A 25,857-nucleotide genomic window follows, 5' to 3' on the forward strand; every position below is an offset into this window, starting at 1 on the left:
TTCTCTGAAGTCGTTGGACACGGTGGAGGTGAACAGAATTAGTTTGTGGAACAAACAGCAATGATGCGTTACACAAATGAGCTCAAAATGTACACAGACAGGTAAAAATATTGAACATGCAGTAGAGTTTATCATTTGTTGTTTTGACTCTGCTAGTTTAGGCATAAAGAAACACTTGAATAGGACCAACAGCATGTAAAAATCCCAATTTCTTGTTCCCCATTACTAAACAACACAGAAAGGTTATAGAGAAGCCTCCCACTGATACACATAACGTTGATGTGCTCTGCAGTCTTGTGTCCTGTTGAGGGAATTAGAGGCACTTTTACCTTTGTAATTAGTGCAACAGGCAGTTGACAAGGACAGCATGTCTGAGCAATTCTGCAGCAAAAGAACTCATCATGAATCAGATGCTGACTATTGTTAGGACCTTTCTTAAAGACCACCTCAGATGAAAGTCGGTAAGGAGAAGCTAGGCTAATTTGCATATTCACAGATCGCAGACTAATGAATGAGGCAGAAGTGTGGAGCCCAGAGAAATATTTAAGAACAAATTTATAAAGAATGAGTCTGAATTGTGCACAGACCTCACTCAAGCTCGTCCTTTATGAAAACTGCTGTCAGCTGGCACTGATCCCATAACAAAATGTTGTCTTTTCCGTAGGAAAAGTGAGACAAAAACTGAACAAATGAAATCAAAACCATGAGTTTGTCTATGTTCAGTTTAACTGAGTTTGATTCCCAGGATGTAGATGAAACACACACGATGACCTCTTACCTTTGACTTTTTGTCAAGAAAGTCAAACAGTTGGGAGAAAGGATCTTAGATTAACTTGTCCTGTTGAGCAATGAGAAAAAGAGAGTATCATGTGACCCTGTGCAACCTGCTTATCTTTACTGTTAACTGCCTGATTCACTGACTGTTTTGTGATTCTCAGACTGACGTGAAGGTGCATCTTACCAATGTCAATGCTAATGTTTAAGGGGGAGTTGTACATCTGTAGGTACTGTTGTGGACTGTTAAGTTCAATTCGACCCAAAAGCTTCTCCAGAATACTCTGAGGAACGATCAGCTCCGGAGTCTCATCCAGCACTGATCCAGGAGGAATCTTACAACACAATCGTGCCATCAGAGCAAATCTTATTTACGTGATTGTTTTATGGTTAATATATCAGAAATGATCTGGTAAAATGATCCAAAAATAGACAACTGACCTTCTTAGAAATGTCCAGGTGTTCGCTCAGATTTTGTAGTGCTGACAGCACAGTGCAAATTAGAGACTCTGTGGCGTCATCGTCTTCCTCGTGTCCTTTCACTGCATCGTTGCCAGCAACCTGATCTGCATTCAGCACCTGTAGTCGCACCGTCAACAAATCCTTATGCAAAACAGTTCGTAATTCATAAGGAATACATTCAGACAGGTGGAAATGTAATATAAACCTGAATAAATTACTTAAAAATGAAGACAAACGACAAACCTTCCAGCTCCACTGCTGGAACAGCCTGGTTTGAAGGTTATGTGCCGTGAAGACAATCTTAGCTTCCAGCGAGGCACTAAAAACACATATGAAAACATTTGTTACGGCTCTCACACAGTATAATATTACACGGATTTACTTTTAGAAGCAAAGATTAACAGTTAGTCAGCCTTTGACCTGGAAGAGCAGCAACAATATCGTTTGAAATGTGGAGCTGTAATAAAACCTTTAAAGCTGCAGCTGCAAACTGAAGGCATTTAAAGACTCGTTTACGCAGCTCTATTGTAGACCTGAGAGCAGTGAAGCTGCAGGGAAAGCAGTGCTGGTCAGCTGTCCCACCCCTCTGGTCCAGGTCTGACTACCGGATAGATATTAAATTTTGATAATCCTGTGACTTTTTTCTCTAAAAACCTAGCGAGGTGGATGTTTGTGGCTTTGATGAATTACCCCAAGGCCTGAGAGGTTTGCTGGTAATTCAGAACTGCCTCAGTCTGAATTGTGTGAACTCTCTCTATTTCCCTGAAATTGAATCTATTGCCGTCATCTGGTTATTATCTGGTTATAAAGAGGTTGTCCAGTACGTTGGTTGCTGACCAAATAACCAGTTGTGTAATGATTTCTTTTTATATTACATCCCCTGACACGAGGCAATTCACAAACTCTTTACAGTCATAGGTTGTGAAACCTTATTCTTTCCCATCTTTACTCCTTAAAGTCTAAGTTTCTCTTGGACAGTCTTTTGTTGCTTCTGTACTGCACCAACCTTTTTTAAAATGTGCTTCTGGCATCAAATTCTAACTAAAAGATATAGCTATATTTCCATTTTAACTTTGTACACATTAAACATACTAATTTGAATTAAATATAAGGTTGAAATAATTTGCAAATTGTGGTTGTATCAGCACATCATGTTGCTGTTTGCCTGCTATTATTAGAGTTTAGCTCAAAGCAATGTCGTACCTACATACAGAGCTTTCAGTGTGACTAAACTCTTTTAGACTTCTTGACCGCCAGTAACAGACACTGGTGTGGAGCTCGATTAATAGAAACTGCTTGGTCCCTGTGTATGATCAACGGAATGAAAAGGGAGGGGAAAAGCTAGAAAACTACACAGTAAACACAAATTATCACAAGTGTTTACTGAATCTGAACAACATAAAGCAACTATTCAGCAGAAAAGCACAAACTTGCAGTGTTGCGTGAATCACTGCTCCTCAGTGTGTGATATACGGCATTTATCTCTTATAAAAGAAAGGATGAATACCTGTCTGGCTGCTGCTGCTTGACTTTGAGATCTTTCAAAACAGAAATCAGAATTTCGCTGGATGACTGCAAGAAAAAATATAAAATATATAACTTTAAGTATAAATGTGACAGCACAGACTTTAATCATCAGTTTCTATAAATGTTTATCTGCAGGAAAATTACCTCAATGACATGCAGCAGACAGGTTGGATAAATCAACAGCAGGCCCGTTATGTGATCCCATATGTGCCGTTTACTTAACTGAAAGTTGAGATTTTCATAATGAGCTGTGTGGAAACAAAGAACACAACAGTCATTTTAGTTTGTTGAAGGCCACCTTTAACACGAAAGCCAGATACCATCATTAACACATCCAGCGCTGTGTAAAAATCTTGAGGGATCTCTCATTTCTTTATATTTTGCCTGACAAACAGAAAATTGATGCAACATTTGACTGAAACATGTGCAAATATAAATGTATATGAAGCAAAAACAGAGTTTGTACAGTTCTAAGGAGCTTTAAAGTCAACATCTGGTCTGAGCTCCTTTATTCTCCAACACAGCCTGAACCCTCTGAGACAAGCTTTCTGTCATTTCTTTAAGGAGTCTTCAGGAATAGTTATCCAGGCTTCTTGAAGGACATCCCAAAGCTCTTCTTTGGGTGTGGGCTGCCTTTTGTTCCGTTCTCTGTCAGATGATCCCACACTGCTTCAATAATGTTGAGGTCTGGGCTCTGGGGAGGATTCATCCCTCCATAAGACCTGTTGCCACTGATTTTCAGTCCACTTCTTGTGTCATTTGGCATAGCTCAGCCTTTTCTCCCTGTTTCCCTTCCTTAAGAACGGCTTCTTGACAGCCACCCTTCCATGGAGACCATTTCTGATGAGGCTTGGGCCAACAGTAGATGGATCAGCTGAAGGTCCAGATGCATCTCTCAGGTCCTGTCAGGTCTTTGCTGGATTTTTTCCTCTTTCTTAAGGACATCACTTTCAGATACTGTTCATCTGCTGTAGATAGTTTTTTAGGCCTGACACTTCTTCTTTTGTCTTCCACTTGTCCAGTTTGCTCAAATGTTTTAAGGACAAACTGCACACCATGCTGAGATATGCCAAGTTTTCAGCTAATAGCTCTTTGGGAATCACCTTGTTGCTGCAGAAATTCTATTTTCTGTCTGTCAAACTGTGTTATCTTTGCTGTTTTTCATATATGAAACTAAAGAAATGGGAACAAATGATGTGTGTTTGTACAGGCTTCTGGTAACAAAGATAACATTTTTGAAATTGGTTCTTTGCTAAGTTGTCTGTTATGTTAAGACATAACTATGGTTCATCCCTTGAGTTAGGAGCCTTTTTTATGCTTGAATGATTCATAGTTAAGAGGCTTAACAAAAAGAAAAACACATTCCTCTGAAAATGAGTGAAAAAGCAGCGAATGTCCAAGGAAAAACTTTCAAAACCTGGAGAAATGTTGCTTAAGTCCACTTTAAAAGATTATAAGAAAGAGAATATGAAGAAATGAAGAGTGGCTCAGTCCAGCCTTTTATTGTGGGCTTTTTGTTCTGATATTTGTCAAAGAATTCCTTCAGAAAAGACCTGCTGAGCCATTAACATGAGGTGTAAAAACTGTAGAAACACTCAGAATAGCTTTTGTTACATTAACATGAATTTCATCCTTTTTCAGCTCCCATATGGAAGAAATCTGAGTTAAATTAGTATAAAATCTGATTAAATCTGAGTATTTGTAGCTCTAAGGTAATTGCTGGCTGACCTCCCAGTTCTCTTCTGTCAGTAAGATCGTGGGGGAGCTGAGCAATCACTATCAGCCGCTGTAGCACGATGTTCTGTGGACACAAAGGAGAAGAGTCTGAGCCTGGTCATGCAGGTTGGTATAATATATACACAAAAGTGGGATAAATATAACACATGTAAAATATAAGGCTATTTTCTATCATGAATTATTTTGCATACTTGTTCTTCACATTTTGCATCATTGCTTGAAACTAGGCAGAAATTGTGCATTAATCAGGAACACAAACATTTTTCTTGAATGAAACTTTCAATCACTCTTTAAGTGAATACAAACCGCATCCCCCCATCTTTTTCCTCCTCTGCGCGGTCAAATGGTGAAATAAACTAGTCCCAGTAACTTCCTCGTGCTTTTGCTCTGGACCCATGCAGAGAAAAGCTTGTATTTCATGTACAGAACTGGAATAAGAGGAGGAGATTTGTATTTTTCTCTAAAATTACAATAATAGACACTTGATCTTTCTCCGTGACAAGTTAGCATTGGCTGAGCTCAATGAAAAATGTTTAATGCCTCAATTGATTATGATTGATTAAATGTATGAGCTTCTTTTAAACACCCATTAGCAGAAGGTTCACCGCCAAAGCCCTGTACCTGCTGAGTAACGTACTAATTTCCGTGCACAATGTTGTGTTCAATACACTGTCATGATGTCTGCTCTGGTGGGGGCTCGTGGCTTTATCGTGTATTCAGTTGATCAGTTGGCTTAGCTAAGCTAAGTTTTAGCACAAACCTCTCTCATTTTGCCGTAAACCACGTCATACAGCGTTGTTCTGTCTTCCCTTTCCTGCTCTGACGCCGTAATTTGCGAGAGATTTAACGAAAAACTTCCGATTTCCTGCGGAGTACTCATAACTGTACTGGGATGAGCGTCTCCGCTCACTGTCCGTTACCGTGGCAACACGTCCCATCGTCGTGCGTTTTGCGTCATCACGTAGCCGTTGGGTGAGAAGAAAAACTCGCAGAATTTGCCACGTTAAAACTGGATTAAATCGTATTAGTTTTGCTTAAATATATGAAGGGATTCATACTAATATATCTTTACATATTTTTTATTTCCAGTGACCTTGTATTTTTGTTATCTTATCATTTTGACTCGATATACACATTTATTGGACTTTTCTGTCTGTAATATGCCTCCAGAGACAAGTTGTATGTTGTAGCATTGTGACCACTGTATATGATTATTAAAGGATCTTACTTATTTTTTTATTGACAACACTCACCTTGATTTTACTTTGTGCCTTGATTTCAGCAAACTATAGTGACAAAATCGGAGCTTTCTTTTAACAAAGTTCCGTATTTCCAAATACAAATAATCATCAGTCGTCATTAATCACTCTAAACCATATCTCATCACTTTAAGAAATCAAAACAGACAATACATAAAAGCTTCACTTTCTTCTTTGTATTTATTATGTGTTGTCCCTTAGCATACATTTTGATTTTAGTATTATTATCATTATTATAAATAGTTGTAGTTGTAGTGGTGGTATTTCCCATCTATATTGGATCCAGTTTGTTACTGGATAACGTTTGTCAACATCTGCTTCTCAGTAAAGCAGGTCATTAAAACATATGATTAATATTATTGTTGTTATTATCGTTATTTTTAATAAGAAGAAGAGTTTAACACACCAGTCAAACACACCCTGCTCTCGTTGTTTGCCGGCAGATGGTGCTAATTTAACTTTTTTGCGCAGAAAGTGCGCAGCAATGAAACCCACGAGAAACAACAAGTTGAAGGAAATCCACCCTAAAGAAGACTTTTTTTGTTTTATTTTGCTCACTATGCTGTGTTATTGCCACTATATCCGAATTATCTACAGTCATGGCGGAATATTTCCTTCTGCTTGATATTGAGTGTTTGATTTGGTCACCTCTCTCTTTTTTCAGCCGCATCACCAACACTAACTATATATTTTTCTTTTTTTCTTTTTTAAATCACACATACCGTTATATCTTTGCCAATAGAAATATTTTCTTACCCGGTGTCTTGCTGCTCCAACATTACTCCACTTATAATGCGTCAATTTTAAGATTCAGCTGCTCAGTACATTTTCAGATTCAGGGTGTATTTCCCTTTAAATACCTGCCGAGCGCAGCCGAGCGGAGATCATCAGACAGCAGAGGACGGTCGGCCTCAGCAGCTCTGACCAGAGATCGAGCACGATGGACTGATAAACCTCACTGTTGGAGGCGATGATCAGGTACAGCTGCATTTTATGATTACTGTCCTTTATTTTGGGTGTAAAATCAATCGGAATAAAACGCTGGAAACAGCATGTGTGGCCACTGGCTGAGCGTCTCGGCTTGTTTGCACACCCAGTTTTGACAGCTGAACTCAGCATCATCTGTGTTTTCACTCGCTAATTTTGTTCTTGTTTTATGTCTGAATTTTGATCCAAATTGAATCCAAATTCAAAATTGAGGGTGTTTATGTCGTATTCTTAGATTTTTTTTGTTTTTGTTGGTAAGCTTCCTCCAAGAAATGGTTATTTATATAATTTATTTCCTATAAGATCAGTGCTTAACAGGATTATCAGTTCAATTAAATGGGGAAAAATATACAGTGTAGTCTTGTGATCTCCTCTGATCTCCTTAATCCAAACCTACTGTATGTGTTAACTCACCTATTATGCATATCATTTATTTAGTAAATAATCTAATTAATTTAGGAAGCATTTATTTCCACAGTGTGATAATGTCCAAATGGCTTCTGTTTCTCTCTTTTCTCAGCTGTAATTTAAATTCCCCTCCAGACTCTGGGAGGTTAGATGTGCAGGACAGCAGGTTATTAACATTTCTAATTGAGTGGTTTGTTGGGTACATTTGGTATTTTGCCTGTTTTTGGTGGATGAAACATGTAATTTTGCCCCTTTTTTCCTCCCCAGCAATATCGATCATGGTTATTTTACTTGATCATGTGTTCGCCCTGGAACTTTAACTTTCATCTTAGTTCAGTGATGGTATTAATTGATTTAAGCCTTCATGTTGGGTTTACTACTTTAGCATGAAGCTCAAACACTCTTTTAATAACAATACCCATGAAAACAAAAAGTATTGTTCAACAATCTGTGTACCGAATGTTAAGAGTTGAGTTGCTGGATCTGAGCATCTGTAGCCTATTGTACAACCTGCTCCTGCTCATAAAAAGTCTTGTGTGATGAATTAGGCCCCTTGTTATTCCTTTTTTTCTGTGGTTCAACTCGAGCATGTGGGATGATTAATGTTTTGAAAAATAGCTAGTGCTGCATTCTTACACATGTACAGTGTTGTAATGCCAGTGGGCTTGTATTTAGGTCAGACTTGGGCATATTTCTTGGTATGTAAAGTCATTAATCAAACTGAGACTTTTGTTTTGTCTGTAAGAGCAGCTGTTCCCGAGACTTCACACTAGAAAAACACAAAGAGTTTGATGCTATGCTGTGTAGCTCCCTCATTGGGGCGTGCAGGAGTCTATAGGGAGCGTTCTTGATGATTTATACCCAGCTGTGATTTAAGTCATTCATTTGAGTCCAGTTCTCACTTTATCCTGCATCTCTTGAAGGTTGATGCCATTTTATTGGCTTAGAGAGATGTCTGTTATCAGAGCGGTCTATTACCAGTAAAAGGTTTTCTTCTTTTATTATGCACTTGAAAATATTAGAAATCAATCACTCACTAATAAACTTGACTCCCGTCTAACATTGTTTTTGTCCTGATGTAATCATTTCTGTTTCTTATTTCCCTCCTGTAGATTTTTATTGCCATGGAAATGGATTTGACACCGAAGTTCTCCTCAAAGGACGAGGAAATTGACTTTTGGAAGGCGCTTTCTCTCAAATACAAGAAAGGGTATGTAGCTGACACACAGTGTGGATGCTTCCTTGATCAGTTGAATTAAAACTTAAGTCTGTTCTCGTTCCAAATTTTTACTGATTGTTTTAAAAAATCCAACAGATATGATAATGTCCCACCAGATGAAGAATTACTCGTATATTTCTGGCTGCTACGAAGCTTTCCTCACATTAGGTTTATGGGACTATGTTTTTCCTACTATGATGGGCTTTTTGTGGCAAAGGGGCTACGCATGTAATTCTATTTTTACATCTTCTGTTGTGTTTTTGCCTTAAATCTTCAATGTTTCACAACAGGGAACTTTCAACCTTGAGTCCCTAATTTTTTTAACCAAAATTGTGATTGAATTTGACCAAATTTGGCTCATCTCTTGTTTACCATAGAGAAAACTTGAACTCCAAAACCTTTGTATGATTTAATTCTACTGGAAAATGTTTTTAAAAAATCAGCTTTAGAGACTTTTTTTGTGAGCGGGAAGCTTAAATGTCAAATTCATCAGCTCTTTTCCCCAATAAATAATAGCTTTACATTGAGACAGACAGGAACTACACACATAGTATCCAGTTATTCTTTAAAACTTTGAAGGGTATTCTCATTCAAAACTGCATTTACAGTTGAAGCACTATTTATGTGACGCATTTGGAGACAATGTTTAGATCTTGCCGTGTTTTTATCCTCAAACCCTATACTGTCACATAGTTTTGTGTGCTCTCAGTCTGTGATTGAGTCCCCTTAGAATTAATTTACAAGACTACAGTTTGCAGTACAATGATATTTAGACAATAGTATGTCCCCTCCCTTGTTTCATTGTAACATTGCCCCTGGGAACAGAGCAGCTCCATGAAGAAGCTGTTTTACTAGTTTAAAGGGAAACTCCGGTATTTTTAAACCTGGACCTTATTTCTGGCATGAAATACGTTCATCTACTCACCGAGAACAGTTTGGTGAGAGTGGGCATCCTTCGGAAGATATTTAGATTCCTCGAGATCGATATTACGGAGCGAACGGGGCTTGGACGATGCAGCCTCTAAATAAGGCATTATCTGTCTTTATTTCACCAATACTTTAAGACGAATGAATGAACGAACATGTACTATAGCTCTGATAGCTCATAGCTGCTGTGTTGTTGTTATTGGCGGCTATCGGGGGGCTTATAGAGGGATTTCTACACACTCTCTACTGGGATGACGTCATCGACGCCCGCCGTAGAAAAACATATTTTATGCCAGAAATAAGGTCTAGGTTTAAAAATACCGGAGTTCCCCTTTAATGTGTAAGCTTTTCATGTCAAACTCATCTGAACTTTTGGGATCAACCCCCTACCCTGCATGTGCCAGATGTTTCTCTGCTTCAACACACCTGGCTCAAGTTAATGGGTCATTCACAGGCTTTTGCAGAACTTGATGACAAGCTGATGAGGCAGCCCTTTGAATCAGGTGTGTTGGAACAGGGAAACATCTGGCACATGCAGGGCAGTGTGTACAGATTACTACGATTACACTGATCAGTCATAACATTAAAACCTCTTCAACCACAACATCACTGACCAGTCAGGACATGGGAACGTGAACTTCAGCGGTGTCTCATTTTATCAGGATGTTAGCGGTAGATCCTTTCAGTTCTGTGGGTTGAGGGGTGGGATCAGACTGGAGTTTTGAGCTCTTTGTCATTCTCTTCGAGTCATTATTGAGCAGGTTTTAAGGTGTGGTGATGCTGCAGAGTGGGAGTGATTAGTCCACAATAATGTACAGGTGGGAGGCTCTCGTCAATGCAACATCCACATGAATATAGAACCAAAGTTTCTCCTGCAAAACAGTGCATTGTAATGAGATGATCAGTTGTAAAAAGCGCACATTTTATAAGAATACTATAACCCACCTTCATGGTAAGATAGAAATAACTATGAATGTTTTCTGATTCTTTCATTACATGACACTCCGAACACTTCTTTACTTTTACTTTAGTGAAGTTACTTCTTCTTATCCTGAAATCTTTGTGGGATTTCTGGGACAAAAACTTGCTTGGAAAGTTAAACCCCTTGGACTGAGATTCCTCTGCAGTCGTAGGTGCAACATACTGTCGGCTCCAGCTCTTCCCATCCGAAAAATTCTCTTTAACAATTGCAAACCACAGGTCTATTGTTTAAACTTTATCTTTTGATTTAATAAGGAAGCAAATCTAATGCTATGATAGGCTTCACTTTCCTTTCCTTATTAACTCAGTTGATTTTTTCCCAACGCTTCTTTCCCTAACAGAAAGCAGCAGTTTTATATTTCTGAATCAAAGCACCTTTTAGTACATTTGAACAACAAGATCTGATAACAGCTTTACAGGTTCTTGGTTCTTTGTCTCTGTGGCTGTGACGACTCACTGTAGGAATGCTTCATCTGCTGTCTTGTGAGTCCTGACACCCATTCCTGTTTTCAATTAAAAAGCAGTGTTGGCATATCTGGTGACGCTCTCCTGTGAGACAAGCAGTGAAAGCTTCTCTCTTCTCCCCCAAAGTGACAGCTCATGTGTCGCATCAAGCATAAAAGGCTTGCCTGCTCTTTGTCCTCACATCTTTGTTACATAATGGTTCTCACTGTCAGTTGTGAACCAAAGTTAGCTGAAATCTTATCCTGTAACACGTAACTTGATTATGTGATAATACTTTGTTTAGCTCTAAACACCTGATGCAAAAGGAAGCTCAGGCCTCCGCCCAGTTATGTAAGAATCTCTAGAGACGATGAACTTCCTTCAGAACAGAGGCAGCATAGTGTTTGTGGTAAATCTGATATACGTTTTTTTCTATATTGTTATAATAAACCAGATCGAGTGGGACCTTTTGTTACATAATGTTGGCTTTTAAATTGTTCGTAACCTCAAAAACAGTAGTTGAAAAAACTGTCACGAACATAGTTTGATGGCTTTGATCAGATTAGATCATCTTTATGAGAAGATTAAATCTATTCCCTTTGTCGTGGAAGTGGAAATATTGCATGTTTGCATGTTTCTTAGTTCATGTTGAGCTCAGAAAAAGCTTAATATTGTCTGATTGCTATTCCACATCAACTCTTCACAAAATTAAAATTTAAGAAGATTTTTCATTGAACAGAAGGTTATTATATACCCCCATGGTGCAGGATGAGTCATCAACATTTAATAATCATTTTTCTGTGAGTGACGAGCTGTAAAATACCAACAACAGTACCTTCCAAACAGCTTCTGTCATACCTGGGCCAGATGCTTGATTACTGTTTTTCATGTAAATGGTGTGTTTGTAAAGAGAAACTGAAGGAAAATGGAAGCCTCACTTTTTGCCTCAATTGTCGACACCAGTGAGTTCATGGTTTTTCTTTGGGTTTTTCTTTGTATGCTACTTGTTAAGCACTAAATATTTGACTAAATTAGGTTAGCAGCCACCCAGTAATGACGTTAGAGCATTAGTAGCTAAAAATCCTGATATTTAGCAAAGCTGAAATAGTGTCCAGGTCGATACACGACTCCAAATAAATGCCAATGCTGCCCTTTCAGATGAATGCATAACTGTGCACTGATAAGTTACTTTTGTCAATTCAAAAGAAGAGAAAGGTCAACTATGTGTCTGTTGGTAGTTTTTCTAGCTGCTATTTGCCAATAGAATATGTGGGTTTAGAATAAATGTAAAGATGCCATTTTAGCAGGATTTTTCTTTCCTTTACATACTATCAGCACAAAAATAGGCTATTCTGAAAGCACATTCGTATTTACATTCTGCTTCATTATCTGTTTTCAATGCACAAGGTCACTTTGTGTCCCACGCAGGTAAACAGCAACAATAGAGCGTAATGCTATAGTGCTCCTTAGACAGACAAAGCATGTAAGGAGGTCAAATTATAAGAGGGAGGAAAGACTGCAGGTTTCCTTCTAAAGAGCTCATGTTTGAGTCCAATCTTGTTAATGTTGTTTTTTCTCCTTTTTTATGTCCATACTTTGACTACTGTACTATTGTTATGCATTAAAAGTACTTGTTCAACGTTGGGCTTTAAAAGTATGTAGAATAATAGATGGACAGTACTTGTATGCGCTTTTCTTATCTAGCAGACCACTCAAGTGCTTTTACACTACATGCCACATTCACCCCTTCAGTCACATGCTCATCTCGTGGTAAATAAGCAGGAACATCAGTGAGATTCTAGCATTTTCCAGTTGTATTGACTGGAGTGTTTTGAATGCAGGGTAACAGCTATGAAGATGACCTACCGGTGTGCAAATTTGTGAGCCGACTTTTTCAAAGTGAGACCCGTTCAAAGCCTGGCCTGAGCACAAATGGATTTTCTGGCTCTGTGCCACTTCCTGCACTTCAGCTCACATGATGCCATTTTTAGACAGCTGAGTCTGTGTGTGCGGCCGTCTGTGGGTCTGTCTACAATCATTTGAGCAGACATAATCAGCACTGAGTGGTGATCACATGGCCCATGATATGTTTTGAATGTTATGGCAGAGATTTATTCCTCGGTAAATTTCACTAGATGCTCTGAAAGTTCACGTGAGCCAGAAACATTGACTGTGAGCCTTCGTCCATGTTTTATTAGTTCCTTTAATTCAAGGTCAAATGTGAGATGAACTATGGGACATTTCATACACATTCAGGTCTAAAGATGGCAAAGATTTCACATTTCTTCTTACAAAAACCTTTAAAAACAAATGAGACATAGTGAACAGTGGTTACCCCTAACATTTCATTCTCTGGTTTTAAATGCTAAAAGTCAGGGCACAAATGTAGTCCAGTTTAGTATTTTGACCTAATTTTTATGCTAATTTCAAAAGCAGTGATCAGCAAACTGCAAGATTTCAGCTTACAAGCGCTTCACATCACATCTTTTTAAGGGTTACATCCATTCAGCATTTCTAATAGAAAACATACCTTTAGGGAGAATCAATCCCATGATCTCTCTCAAGAATATAGTGTTTAGCCCTCTAAGCTAAGAGAAAAGCTAAGCGAAAGAGAACTTGCTCTCCTTCCAGTTCTGCTTCGTAGTTGGACGGGCAAAGCATTACACTTGCAGGTCTGGAACCCACTCTGTTGTATTAATAACTATATTTATTCAGCTCATAGCTACTCAGTAACAGTACTGAGAATTAAACACTATGTTATACAGATTAATCTGAAAAGCAAGGGACTTGAATTGGCCTTAGGTGTCGCTAAGCATGTGTACAAATAACAACAATAAGAATATCTCTATGTTTACATCAGTCTGTATAACTGCTCCCAATAAAATGTACTGAAATGTTTCAATTGACAGTGTGCAGCTTGTAAACTGTAGCTCTATGTTGTGTGAACTAATGGAGAAAAAAGCTTTTAAAAAACTCCTTTGCTTCGCACTTCTGTCTTGAAAACTACAACTGAATGAATTACCTCAATAATCATTCATTTTGGGACACAGTAATATGGTAAACGTATCTTAGGTGGTTAAAAAGAGGACTAAATCTGCCCAAATTGACAGTGAAACACCAGTTTATGTTCACGACTAAACATCTCACCATCATCACACATTTTTTTATATCTGGTGCGGTTGTGTTTCAGTTTAAGCCCATTTCACGCAGAACTCCTCAGTTTACAACCCTCTTGGTGATAATTGGTTTGGTACATGTTAATTTGGGTCAGTTTAATTAGGTTAATTTTCCAAATGTTAAAGTGATGGTCAGCCTGAAAAAAATCTTTGTTCATAGATTGTTTATGTTTATGCAATTGGCAGATGCTTTTATCCAAAGCGACTTACAGGTAGGCATGTAGAGTAAGGGGGTCTTACCTAAGGATCCCTACTGGAGGCAGTACCTTTTGTGCAGGGGATTTGAACCCTGGTCTCCCACACAAAAGGTAGCAATCATACCATAATTATAAGAAGAATGTGTGTCAAACCACCCACTTTGCAGACTAGGTGACTCAAAATGTCATTGACTGTAGAGAATTGAATCTAGGTCAGAGCTCCTGTGCCCAGACAAGATGAAATAAAAAAGTAAAATGGCTTCAGAGATGATTAATCCAACTACATGCCATGTCTCCCAGGCTTGCATGTTGACTTCTTTCCATCCTGACTTGTTGCCTAATGACTTCTCTTCTATCTGCCTGCAGCTGCGAGGAGGCTCAGGAGGAGTTGCAGGAGTTTCAGGAGGGGAGCAGGGAGCTGGAGGCTGAGCTGGAAGCTCAGCTGGGCCAGGCTGAGCATCGCATCAAAGACCTTCACTCTGAGAATCAAAGACTCAAGAATGACGTTGGAACGTTAAAGGTAACAGCAGTTTGGTGTAAACACAAAGAAAAGAAAAGGTTCTTATCATCTTGCTCTGTCTCCAGAGGTTTTACTGTGTCACATTTTTAATTCTACACAATAACAACATTATCCTGATAAGAACTATTGAAAACTAAAGCAATGTTATAGGTTACAGGTTAGTATAGCGAAGTGCTCTGTTAGGTGATGATCCAACTCTGAGATCTTTAGGATATGATGAAGCTTGGTCATTAGGAGCTTTTTATATGTGAGGAGCAGAATTTTAAAATCTATTCTGAATTTAACAGGGAGCCAATAAAACTAGAGAAATATGATTTCTCCTGTTAGTTCTCACCAGAACTCTGGCTGCAGCATTTCCTCCCTCAACAATGAATATATGTAAATCTTTTTTTCTTTTTTTCTAAATGATCTTAGCTGTGAATGTGACTCTTTCTCTGTTAATGTGCATTTATGACGAGGTCGGCATTATGTTAATGTCTATTGTGTTAGCAAAACAGGGTCATGCTAAGCAAATACAGTGTGTCTTTATGTAGCCATCCTACATCATGCTTCCAGTCTCTTTGGACTGGCAGAAGTGAAGTTACTCTGCAGCAACTGCTTTGCCTTTGTGATTACATGCAAAAGGTCATGCTGAATTCAAATCAGAGTAAAGGTTTATTAGCTGCTGTCTGGGAGAGCGACGTTGTCTTTTTTCTTGGGCCTGTTTCTAACTGAGGCAGTTGAAATGAGGTTCACTGGCCTCAGTATGGAGTGTATTCCTTGGGATGGAATAATTAAAAAATCCAAGTGCAAATGGAAATCTGACTGAGCCTCCACCGCCTCCTAATCTCACCACCTGCTCCGTACTGTTCTGGTTGTATCCTGGTGCAGCTGACATATATACGCCTCTCATTAATAATTCATTAGACTCGGTCTCATTCTCATTCTCGCTCCATAATTACCAAAAGGCAAATGGCACATTTTCTGTCCGGGTGACCTGAGCCACCGACAGAGATGAGATGTTTGTGCCGAGGTGTCTGACAGGTTTTATTTTTCCAGACGAGTGGACCCCTCACATGGAGTGGCTTTGCTTGGTGGAGACAAAGCAATAAATGTAGTTTTTAGATAAACAGCGTTCTGCTGGCTTTATGGAAACATGTTGCTGCTGTTCTTCATAGCATAGCAAAGCTGACTGACTTTTATTTACGGCAGCATTAAAGAATTTTTAAACCTTTAAATCACATCGAATTTATTTATTTAACTCATCACATATTGATGCATCCTAATGAGCACCAACAAGGATTTGGTTTCCAGTTCAAAACATCGTTTTCAACGAGCTCATATGTGGTTATGACATCAACATTCCACAAAACACGATTGAAAACTCGACATTATTAATAAGCTGAAATCTACAATAAATCCATCGTTTCAATGCGTTTAAACTTTCCAACGTTTTGTAAGAGATATGTCAACGTTTTGTGTCGTGGAAGGAAGGTGAGGACCCAAATGCACCTCACAGGAGGATGCAGGAAGTTGAGGAGCAGACAGAACTTTATTTCTTACTGGAATCAAGGACAAGTTTATTTGTTCAGCACATTTAAAAGCAACAAAGGTTTACAGCTGAGCACAAGGTAATGAAATAATAAAACAACAATAAATACAAGTAAAAGAAGATAGAGACGATAAAAACTTTAGCATCGACTTAAGTGTCTGTCTGATCTGAGCAGTGCGTATATGGAAGGGTAAACTGTTGCACAGATTTGGAGCAGCCACTGAAAAAGATTGATTCTCTCTCAGATTTGACATCAAAAGGAATCAAAACGTGTTGCCGAGTCAGGCCGGCTATAAACCAGGAAATCCCAAATACTCATCTGAACAGAGAAAAAACCAGACTTGACATGAAGTTTGACACTTAATAAAACAGTGATGACAGAGAGAACAAAGGGAACTTCAGAGCTTAAATAATGAATGAGTCATCCAGCTAACCACAGGTACAGGAAATCTACTGATTAGGTGAGAACTTAAATCAGTTCATGGGGACTTTCAGCTTCACAAAAAACAGAAATACAAAATATGTGAATACAAAGGACAAGGTGGAAGAACAGAAGCATGAGGAAAACTGAGAACTGTGGCACAATAAATCCATAGACTACAGTGTGCTGCCAACTCTAAGATTCAACAATATCATAATTAGTTCAGATGTGTTTAAAGCAAGAAACTGAACTTTCTGCTACTCAGAAGCAAAATATCCCTTTTGATTTATTTGGTTGTCAAGCTCAAAAGGTCATAAAAGGTTAAAAATAGAAAGACCACAAGTTGAATTGTAAAATTTTTTATCCCTTCTGTAAATCCACAGAAATATTGATTGGATCAATGTTTTCCAATAGTTGAAAACCCTCATCAGGAACCTGTTTTTACCAGCAGCAATGGTTGCTTTTTTAAAATTTATTCATTCAAAGATGCTCTCTGGGCTCATGAGGTGGCACATTTGAATATCTTGGGTTATACAGAAATGTTACTTTTCTTATGAATTTGTCATTTTCACACACTATTTAGGTATAGGCAACTGAACTATTTGGGGCACACGTTAGATAGAACACCTCTTACATTAATCCTAACCCTTAACGAGCTTCTGTATTTTCTGGGTGCCATGACACTGACATCAGTGGCAGAAAACGTTTGAAAACAATCTTTTCTGACAATTGCTGCCCTTCACATTGGGAAAAATTAAACGTAAGAGCTACTTGTCAACTTAAATATGACTCAAAGGGGTTCTGTCAAAGCCTAAATATCCAGCAAGCTGGAGGAGAGAGGGGATTGACATTTTTAAAACACTAATAATAAAGAAACCTTCATCAAAATATGACATCACTGTACACACTTTAGTAATGAAGTAACTTTAAAGAGCACATGAAGTAAGAACAATTCAGCATGTCAGCTTTTTTAGAAAGAACATCAGAATTGTATCTCCGTGGTTTGCGCCTTGCGTCTGCTGCAGAAAGCGCAGCTTAAAATATGGCTTCACTGTTTGATTTTTCTCTGTGCTATTAATAGTATGTGTGAATGAGGCATGGAGCAGAAACAGAAGGTTGTTGGTCTTTTGTGTTGCTGATTTCAGTTCGACCGGGCATCAATTCAACAGCAGATATAGGTCAGACACGCAGACAGACTTGTGTTTTTTATTGAGCTTATTGTCTCCCTTGTGGATATATGGGTCACATTTTACATCCGCTGCCTTAATGGAGAAGCAAAATGACGGAAGTGCTGAAAAATGGATGGCGGTGTGGGTCGGAAGCTGTTAGATTATTCTCTGATGTGTTGCCCTCATTCCCACAGTGTTTACTGGTTGAATGCATGCCATGAAATGTAGAGCAATGTTTTTCTGTTCCTCCTGGTCAGGAGAAGCTGGAGCAGCAGTACTCTCAGAGCTACAAGCAGATCTCCATGTTGGAGGACGACCTCGGCCAAACCCGCAGCATCAAGGAGCAGCTCCACAAATACGTCAGAGAGCTCGAACAGTCCAACGATGACTTGGAGAGAGCCAAAAGGTGTGTCCACTTTACTCTTAATGTCACATTAAGTGAGTATTCTGTGTTAAGATATAAAGATGCTTTTCAGCCACATCACAACTGCAACTTTGTGATATCACATTCAGTTTATATGAGCATTTACCAAAGAGGCATTTTTTTGTGTAAATTCCTTTGACTGCTGGCTTTAGCTGGATTTAGATCAATGCTGCGATTGCACAGGCCTGAAATATTGATCTGTTATCAAGCAGAGGAAAAGCACTGGAATGATAATTAGTTAGCATGTAGTTCTTGCCTTTTGATGATGCTTTAACAGAATGAATGTAATGTGGTTTCCTCAGAGCCACCATCGTGTCTCTTGAGAACTTCGAGCAGCGTCTGAACCAGGCCATAGAGAGGAATGCCTTCCTGGAGAGCGAACTGGATGAAAAGGAGTCGCTTCTGGTTTCCGTGCAGAGATTAAAGGATGAAGCCAGAGGTGATTATTGACTAAATTCCACTAATGAACCACGCTGTCAGTCACAGCTCTAACTTATTAACAAATAGCACTTTCTCTTCGACCAGCTGCGATGCTTTCCCACAGATTTTTGCTTGAAATTGTGTCCTCAGCCGATCTCTGTATTTATTCCTTTAATTCGTTTATTCCTAAGACTTGCGGCAGGAGCTGGCTGTGCGTGAGAGGCAGACAGACGTAACCAGGATGTCTGCTCCAAGCTCTCCCACACAGGACAATGTGAAGATGGACTCCGCTGTGCAGGCATCCCTCTCTCTCCCTGCGACCCCGCTGAGCAAAGGTCTGGACAACGCCTTCACCAACCCGACAGGTAGCAGCGGCTCGTCTTGTCAGCTTATCTCGCAGACTCAGACAAGCAAATGTGAGCTGTTCTTAATTAGAAATGTTGTGCTCTCTGGTGTCTTTATTTTAATTTCTACCTGTGATGAACAAGCTGCATATTGGCTCCATCCTCTGTTGCTCCTTTAAGGAAGTAAAAGGTTCTCTTTAGAAGGAGAAAATATCCAATCATCCTTTGCTAAGGTGTGGTTTCCATTTGATAAAGACATCTTAGTGGAAGTTTAAGAATCAAAGGATTTAAATAGATTTTTGTGGTGGCCCTCAGGGCTGCACACAAACCAAGATTAGTAGCTTAGCGAGGACTGTTGAGCCTGAAATGAAAGTTTTCTTTGTACCGAAGGTGTTGCAGAGCAGTTTATGTTCAGTTTCTGAATGAATCACCCATAGTAAGTGCTCTCCTTTCACTGATTGCTTACCTGGTGACCTAACAGACAGATAAATCAGACTAAAACAACATTTTTAATGCTGCCATGTAGAAGTATTGAATCTGTGCAGATATCTGACACTGGAACCAAAGCTTTTGATGTCGAATGTGTCAAAAACAACAACATTTATACAATAATGCAACAAAAAAACAGAACTTCAACATTTTTTTTAACTTAAAAAAACTGAATTTTCAGTTTTCATAGTTTCGTGCTTTCTGAAATAATATTTATTAATTCGTCTGTTGTGGAAACTTCGAATTGATAATCTGGAAACTTTCTTCAACAAGGTTTTATTCATGATTTCTAATAGATTTGTAAGACCCTTTAAAAATGTGTTGTCATGACTCATTGAGATGAGGGAAAACATCCGTTTCATTCTTGTCGTAAACAATTTACAACACGACAAGTTGGAAAAAGTGCAGAAGCTGCTGTGTAGTTAATAGCATTTGTAATGACATGCTGTGACCAGAAACACTCTTTATTTAACTTTTGTGCTGTACTGGAAGTGTTTTAGTCCTGGTTTGAGGCATAAATATGTTTTATACAAACTGTCCAGCTGCATCGTCTCAGATTTTCTAGAACAGAAACGTAATGACTCAGAGGAGTCGGTACATTTGGTGAGTAAAAATTCTGGGGCTTCTTCTTGAATCTAAATCTTTATTTTTACCTTTTACCATCAGTGCTATCTAACGGCTATGGCAGCAACTCGCCGCTGACGCCCTCCGCCAGAATATCAGCCCTAAACATCGTCAGTGATTTACTCCGGAAGGTTGGGGTGAGTTATTCCTTCTTTCTGTTCCAGCTGTTATGTCTCCCATTTGTCGCCGTCTTCCCTCATCATCTCGTGTGTCTCTTGTCTCCTCACAGGCTCTGGAGTCAAAGCTCGCTGCCTGCAGGAACTTCGCCAAGGACCAGAAAGCCAGGAAGGCGTATGCTCTGGACAACAGCAACGTGCTGAATGCAAACACAGCCAGCTACACGCAGGCGCTCCATACGTCATATTTTGACAAAGCGTGAGTGCAACCTTGACACACCAGTGATGTCACAGCCTGGTTACCGTTATAGGTGCACATAAACTTTGTGGTGACTGAAAAGGTTGAAAAACTGAGACGTGTGCATTTTGTCCCAGCAGGACTGAGGTGGTCACGTTCCCGGCGTTAATTCTGGGTAATCGCAGCTCCTTTGCCTGTGGAGTGTGTCGGGGTGCATGCAAGCTGCTTCAGATTTTTAAAATGCCTCTTCTTGTACCTCGTAGAAATAACCATAACTTTGGGCTACATAATAAGCTGATCATTGGTGGCGGGGGTGTCATGGTGCTGGAACCTAGTAGATCCTTGTCTTAAGGAGTTTTAGCCGTAGATCTAACCTTTAATGTATTAACAACCTCCGATTTTACTGTCTCTTTTTGTGTCTCGGCAATGAAGTCGAGGCTTTATTGTCAGCAGCCACGTAAAGGAATCAAATCCTCAGGCAAGTTAAGGATAAATCCTCCTTAGGACTGGTTTTATTTGGGAAAACTAGGTGAATTTTCCAGGTCCACCCCAGTAATAACAGCTACATTTTCATGCTGGTTTTCATCACACTCACACTCTTCCTGTAATTTAATTTACAGCTTTCTTGTAACTGGATGTTTTTTTCCCACTGGAGGAGGAAATGGAGATTATGATGATAGCGAGACATGTTTTTACCAACACTTTCCTGCTATAGAGCAAATATAATGAAAATATTAAAGTCAGGAGGAGAGCAAGATGTGAAAGCTCATTAGTTGGGTTTCCTTACAGTTTCCTTATGGTAAATATGTTGAATGATGATTTGTGAGAAACATAGAATGAATTATTTCCCAGGATTTGCTGTCTGTATCGGGTTTATTTAGTATTATAGAAGATATATTACGATTTAAATAGGCTGAAACCAACCCTGTTAACCTTCAGGGTGGGGCCAGCATTTCATTCTCGATCTCTGGAACAAACTTATCACTTCAAGGGTTTTATGTACCAGGAAATAATTTTTATTGCTGTGTTTGGGATCCTGTTGATGACCCAGTTTCAGCCAAGTATTAGCTGCTGGACAGATGGCCTCACGTTTGACTATACTTTGGTATCCAGAGGAGTTCATGGTGGACTCAATGACTACAAGGTGCCCAGGTCCTGTGGCTGCAGAACAAGCCCAAATCACCATGCTTACCGAGGCCTGTAGAGTCTGAGCATTGTTCAGTCTGACCTGGACTTTTGATGAGGCTAAAGTATAGTGATGCTGTACATCTAAGCCATTAAGTGACACGTGGAGTTTGTTTTCACTGAAAAAACCTGTAGATATATAGTTTAAATAAAAAGAGATCACTCTATCACTCAACCACAGGATACTGTGACTATCAAATGTAAAGTAAAAGATACACTTGCCAGCAGGCTTCCTTCATAGGCAGATTAATGCACAAGCTGTGTGTTTAGTGAGTACTTAAAGGTGGCAGGTTGGTGTATGTGGGACTGTGTCAGAATCAACAATTGTGTCTTATTACATAAAAATGAAAACAAGTTGCACAGAGCTGAAAAGATATATCACGCTTCGGATACACATAGTTCTTGTTGGAATGATAAAGTTGTTGAGTTTGGCTATCTTTAACCGTCTTTTTCATCTTACTGTCTGGTGCAGCTGTGTTGACAGCAGTTATTGTTTTGTGCTGATTGTGGGTTCAGGCAGAGTTAAGGAGACAATGAAACTAAAGAGACCGACTCTGCTTACACCACAAGGGCGTTGTCCATGTCCTTGAGTGCAGGGAGTTGTTATTTATAGCAACAGTGGTTCACATCAGCGACATCTGATCTGTATTTATAACTGAGCCTGTATGTCCTGAGCTGTACGTTGAATGCTAGGTCAGATTATTTGGGATTTATGTTGACATTTTGCTTTTATTTACACTTCAGTAAAGGCTACCAAGGCTCATCCTTAATTTTTCTTTGTGTGGTGTCTTCCAGAGACATGAGTCACACCCAAACCACACCAGAGATGCTGATCATAACTCACCCATCTATGACCCACAAAACAAACCAGCTGAACCAGTCAGGCTGTGTTGCTAAAAATGTAGCTTTAATGGAGGAACTGGGAAGGAAGTCCGTGTATTGCTCCTCGAGTTTGTCGTCCAGCTGTCCTGTCCTCTGTGATTGAGACGGAGGCAGGTTGATAATGAGGACAAACTGAGCCTGCAGAGCTCAGGTCACGGCTTTGTGCTGTGGTGGCAGCGTCAGTGTGGCTGAGGACAACTGCAGTGAGTGAAAACATGAACCTCTGTCAGTCTGCATTTCAGAGAGGACGATCAGATTTAATTTAACAAAACTGATCTAACAGCTTAAGTTGCTTTTAAAAATTTTAGATACAAAAATCTATCAATATGAATTATACAGCATGTTGCTGTTTAGCAGATATAACTGACAGTATACATATATACTTTTTAACAGATTGTAAGGGTAAACCTTTGTTGTGGTGTCTTAGCTTAAGAAGAACCACAGAAATCCAAGAATAAGCTTTGACCCGCTTCATAAATGTGAAGATTCACCTCGGTCAAAAGGGTCATTGACCACCAGGTTCTGTTAAAAAGAAAAGAAAAACAAGCATAAAAGTAGGATCAAAACCTAAAATCTTTCCCAACAACTGGATGTGCACTAAATCCATGACAGCATACAAGAATAGGTGCATTACAACCAGTCTGTGTTGGTTTGCTTCTGGGAGATTTGTCCTCAAAAACCAAACTGGTCCCCTGTCAGATCAAGTTAAGCATTTTTTGGCAGCAGCTACTAAGAGTGAATCTTGGCTGGTCCTAAACTACAGCTTTCCACAGTGCATACAGACAGCTTCAGGAAGGTTTTACAAAGAACAAAAGACACAACATATATGCCATAATATTAATACAATTTGAAATATAACTAATTCAAATTGATATATATCAAGAGGCTGTTGCTGAAGCTCATGCAGTTCCATCCATTCTTCACTAAAAGAAGAGCCAGGAACAAATCTGAAAGCTTCTCTTGATTGATATAGATGTTCATCTCACAACTTGTTTATTTATTTGTCTTTTTTTATTTTATTTGTCTTTTTGGTTTGCTCACCACTGATGGATGGACCATCCAATCACTTCTCGTGGGTGCCTGCTCTGTTCCAGGTCACCTACCCGCTCTTAAAAAAAGTACCCTGATCCCATAAAGATGCCAATACGTAAAGTTGCCTTGAGCTTGAAGGGAGTGACAGATTTCATCACAAAGAGTTAGAAAAACAGTAATTTAAGTAAGAGTTGCTCCTCATATTTGAGGCTGCCCCCATGTGGCAGGAATATGTTACAGCAGGTGGAGTAATGCGCTGCGTGTGAGGCACAAACGCAGGGCTGACACAAACACTCAGATCGAAAATAAACTAGCTTTTTAACCTCATGCAAAAGGCTCCAATTGATGGACATGGACAAAATGGACATGAAGAAAATAATGGTTAGGGTAAGCGAGAGCTGCAGGACTCAGGATGGTATTTAAGGTCCTTAAATCAAAGACATCACCTGCATATTCCAGCCTCCTTATGTGTAGTACTTATAAACACATAAACAGTGTCAGCACATAATAAAAAACAAGTATATTCCGAGCTTTTGAAGATTCCTGCAGATTTATTTTTTATTTGATCGAGTCGTATTTTACTTTCCTGACCTGCAGTGAACTGCTTCCATGCCTGTTGAGGTTCAGCTTCATTTAATCCTTTTTTTAAAGCAGCCCTCTAAAACCTCAGGGTTTTCTGAAAAGCTGTTCACTAAAACTCTTTTTAACTATGAAGACACTAGAGACGAAAAGATTTGGAGATGAAAACTTTTCCTTTTATTGTAAATTACAGACTGTATCCTTGCTTGTGATCAGTCGCTGGTGATGGGGTTCTTTCATGGTCCATGTGTGCTTATAATTTCTGTTTTAATGTGACTGTGTTTGGTTTTGTTGCAGCAGGACCGTGAACGGGCTGGAATCTGGTACCCGAACGGTCATCACCGCCGCTCCTGCCGCCTCCTCTCCCGGTTTAGTTCCCCTCACCGTGTGACCCTGAAAACCGAAGCAACAGAGGCGCACAGAGGGAACACAAAGGCCGATAGTGTAAATGTACCGTCTCCTGTGTCCCCTCCTTGTTGTCTAACGCTGTCTGACTCGACACTTGTGCTTCGTATCCACTGTAATGACGGCTCCATGTGTGATATTATGCGTGTCTGTATCTGCTGTTTGCTCGTACAAAGACTTTAAAGCACTCTCTAGTTGTGTTTCCTGTTGTGCTGTCTGAGTGCACCACATCATCAGAAAGGGAACTATTATGCAATTAGATGGAAATTTTGATGAAAAATGAAGAAATCATGCCTTTTTTAAAAGGAAGGACGCTTTTCCTACAAATTTATCCAGCAATAACATCAGTTAACTGCTCACAATCCTCGCTGAATGAGGCAGATTTAATGGGTTTGCACACGTGCAGATGACCTGAATCATTTTTAATCACATGACCCGTGTCTCCGTGAAACCTTGATGTCCTAAAAATGTCCAAATATGAGCGCATCACGGACAGATGTTTGAAACATTATCTCTGGTGTTAAGCTTTTGACTTGTGACTCTTCACTAAATTTAAACTTCCAGGTGGTTATAAACTTGTGTAAAAACGCGTCTTTGTGGTGAGTCTAATGCACAATTCACTCCTGAACTATGTGACACGACGTGTACAGTATTGGTCATATTGATCGTCATTAACACCCAGCCGGTGAGGTGGTGCGGTCGCAGTGTTCAGACCTGTTAACCAGCATTCTTTATATTCTGTAGCTGAACTCTTTTAAGCAGCTTTCCTTTCCATTTATAACTCATTTCAAGTTCTTAAAGTGAAGTGTTTTGACTTCATATGAACTTTCCTTTTTTCCCGCATTTTCGTTCGAGTGCAATATCACCTGTTTGTGGTTTTAATTTATTATAGATTTCTTTATAGCATGTATCAATAAAATATGTACTCCATTACTTTTGCATTATTTCATTTATTTCTTTATGTAATGTGTAATACCTGCAAATATTGTGACTGTTGTTGCTAAAATTAGCTGGAAATTGAGTCATTTTAAGAAGAAACTCAATTCTTTGGCTTTTCAAACATGAATATTTGCTGCTTTTTCCTTGTTTATCCATAAAAAGTTTGGGACTGTCAACGTTCTACAATCATAAACAACATTTTGGAGTTTTAATTTAAGAATGACTTCAAATGATTAATCATTTCAGTTTTCTGTCAGCCACCTTTACAGTTATGTCCTTTCTGGAATAGATTTAACTTGTCTGGACCTTGTTATTAGTGCTGTTATGTTATATTACACATTATATCTTTTCATCCTACAAGATTTAATAAAGGTCATTGAACTTCTTTTTTCCAGTTTAGAAATGAAGAATAAGGACCGAGAAAAAGAAGATTTTAGGATT

At 39.1% G+C, this 25,857-nt stretch overlaps 2 protein-coding genes across 5 annotated transcripts; one reads left to right on the top strand and one right to left on the bottom strand.

The window, feature by feature from the left end:
• Window positions 1-127: 127 nt before the first annotated feature.
• Window positions 128-6,749, bottom strand: tex47 (testis expressed 47). The gene is made up of 9 exons (XM_072373981.1): window positions 6,620-6,749; window positions 5,261-5,319; window positions 4,492-4,564; window positions 2,908-3,011; window positions 2,744-2,808; window positions 1,480-1,555; window positions 1,216-1,353; window positions 962-1,109; window positions 128-838 (listed from the first exon to the last, which is right to left on the bottom strand). Exons 1-9 carry the CDS (start codon window positions 6,747-6,749, stop codon window positions 801-803), a joined length of 831 nt encoding a protein of 276 aa, XP_072230082.1. The 3' UTR covers window positions 128-800.
• Window positions 6,561-25,400, top strand: ndel1a (nudE neurodevelopment protein 1-like 1a). Of its 4 annotated transcripts, none has more exons than XM_072373679.1 (10): window positions 6,561-6,737; window positions 8,267-8,364; window positions 14,465-14,618; window positions 17,997-18,145; window positions 18,466-18,602; window positions 18,775-18,948; window positions 20,083-20,177; window positions 20,270-20,415; window positions 20,535-20,569; window positions 24,373-24,463. In XM_072373679.1, exons 2-10 carry the CDS (start codon window positions 8,279-8,281, stop codon window positions 24,378-24,380), a joined length of 984 nt encoding a protein of 327 aa, XP_072229780.1. In that variant the 5' UTR covers window positions 6,561-6,737; window positions 8,267-8,278; the 3' UTR covers window positions 24,381-24,463. The 4 variants fall into 4 exon arrangements, with proteins under 4 accessions (XP_072229780.1, XP_072229779.1, XP_072229777.1 ...); XM_072373678.1 differs by having other exon boundaries at window positions 6,563-6,737; window positions 24,370-24,463; XM_072373676.1 differs by lacking the exon at window positions 20,535-20,569 and having other exon boundaries at window positions 6,563-6,737; window positions 24,370-25,400.
• The last annotated feature ends 457 nt before the right edge of the window (window positions 25,401-25,857 follow it).

Source organism: Leuresthes tenuis, unplaced genomic scaffold (genome assembly GCF_036924035.1).
Source record: "Leuresthes tenuis unplaced genomic scaffold, fLeuTen1.0.hap1 SCAF_20, whole genome shotgun sequence".
Classification (NCBI taxonomy): Eukaryota; Metazoa; Chordata; class Actinopteri; order Atheriniformes; family Atherinopsidae; genus Leuresthes; species Leuresthes tenuis.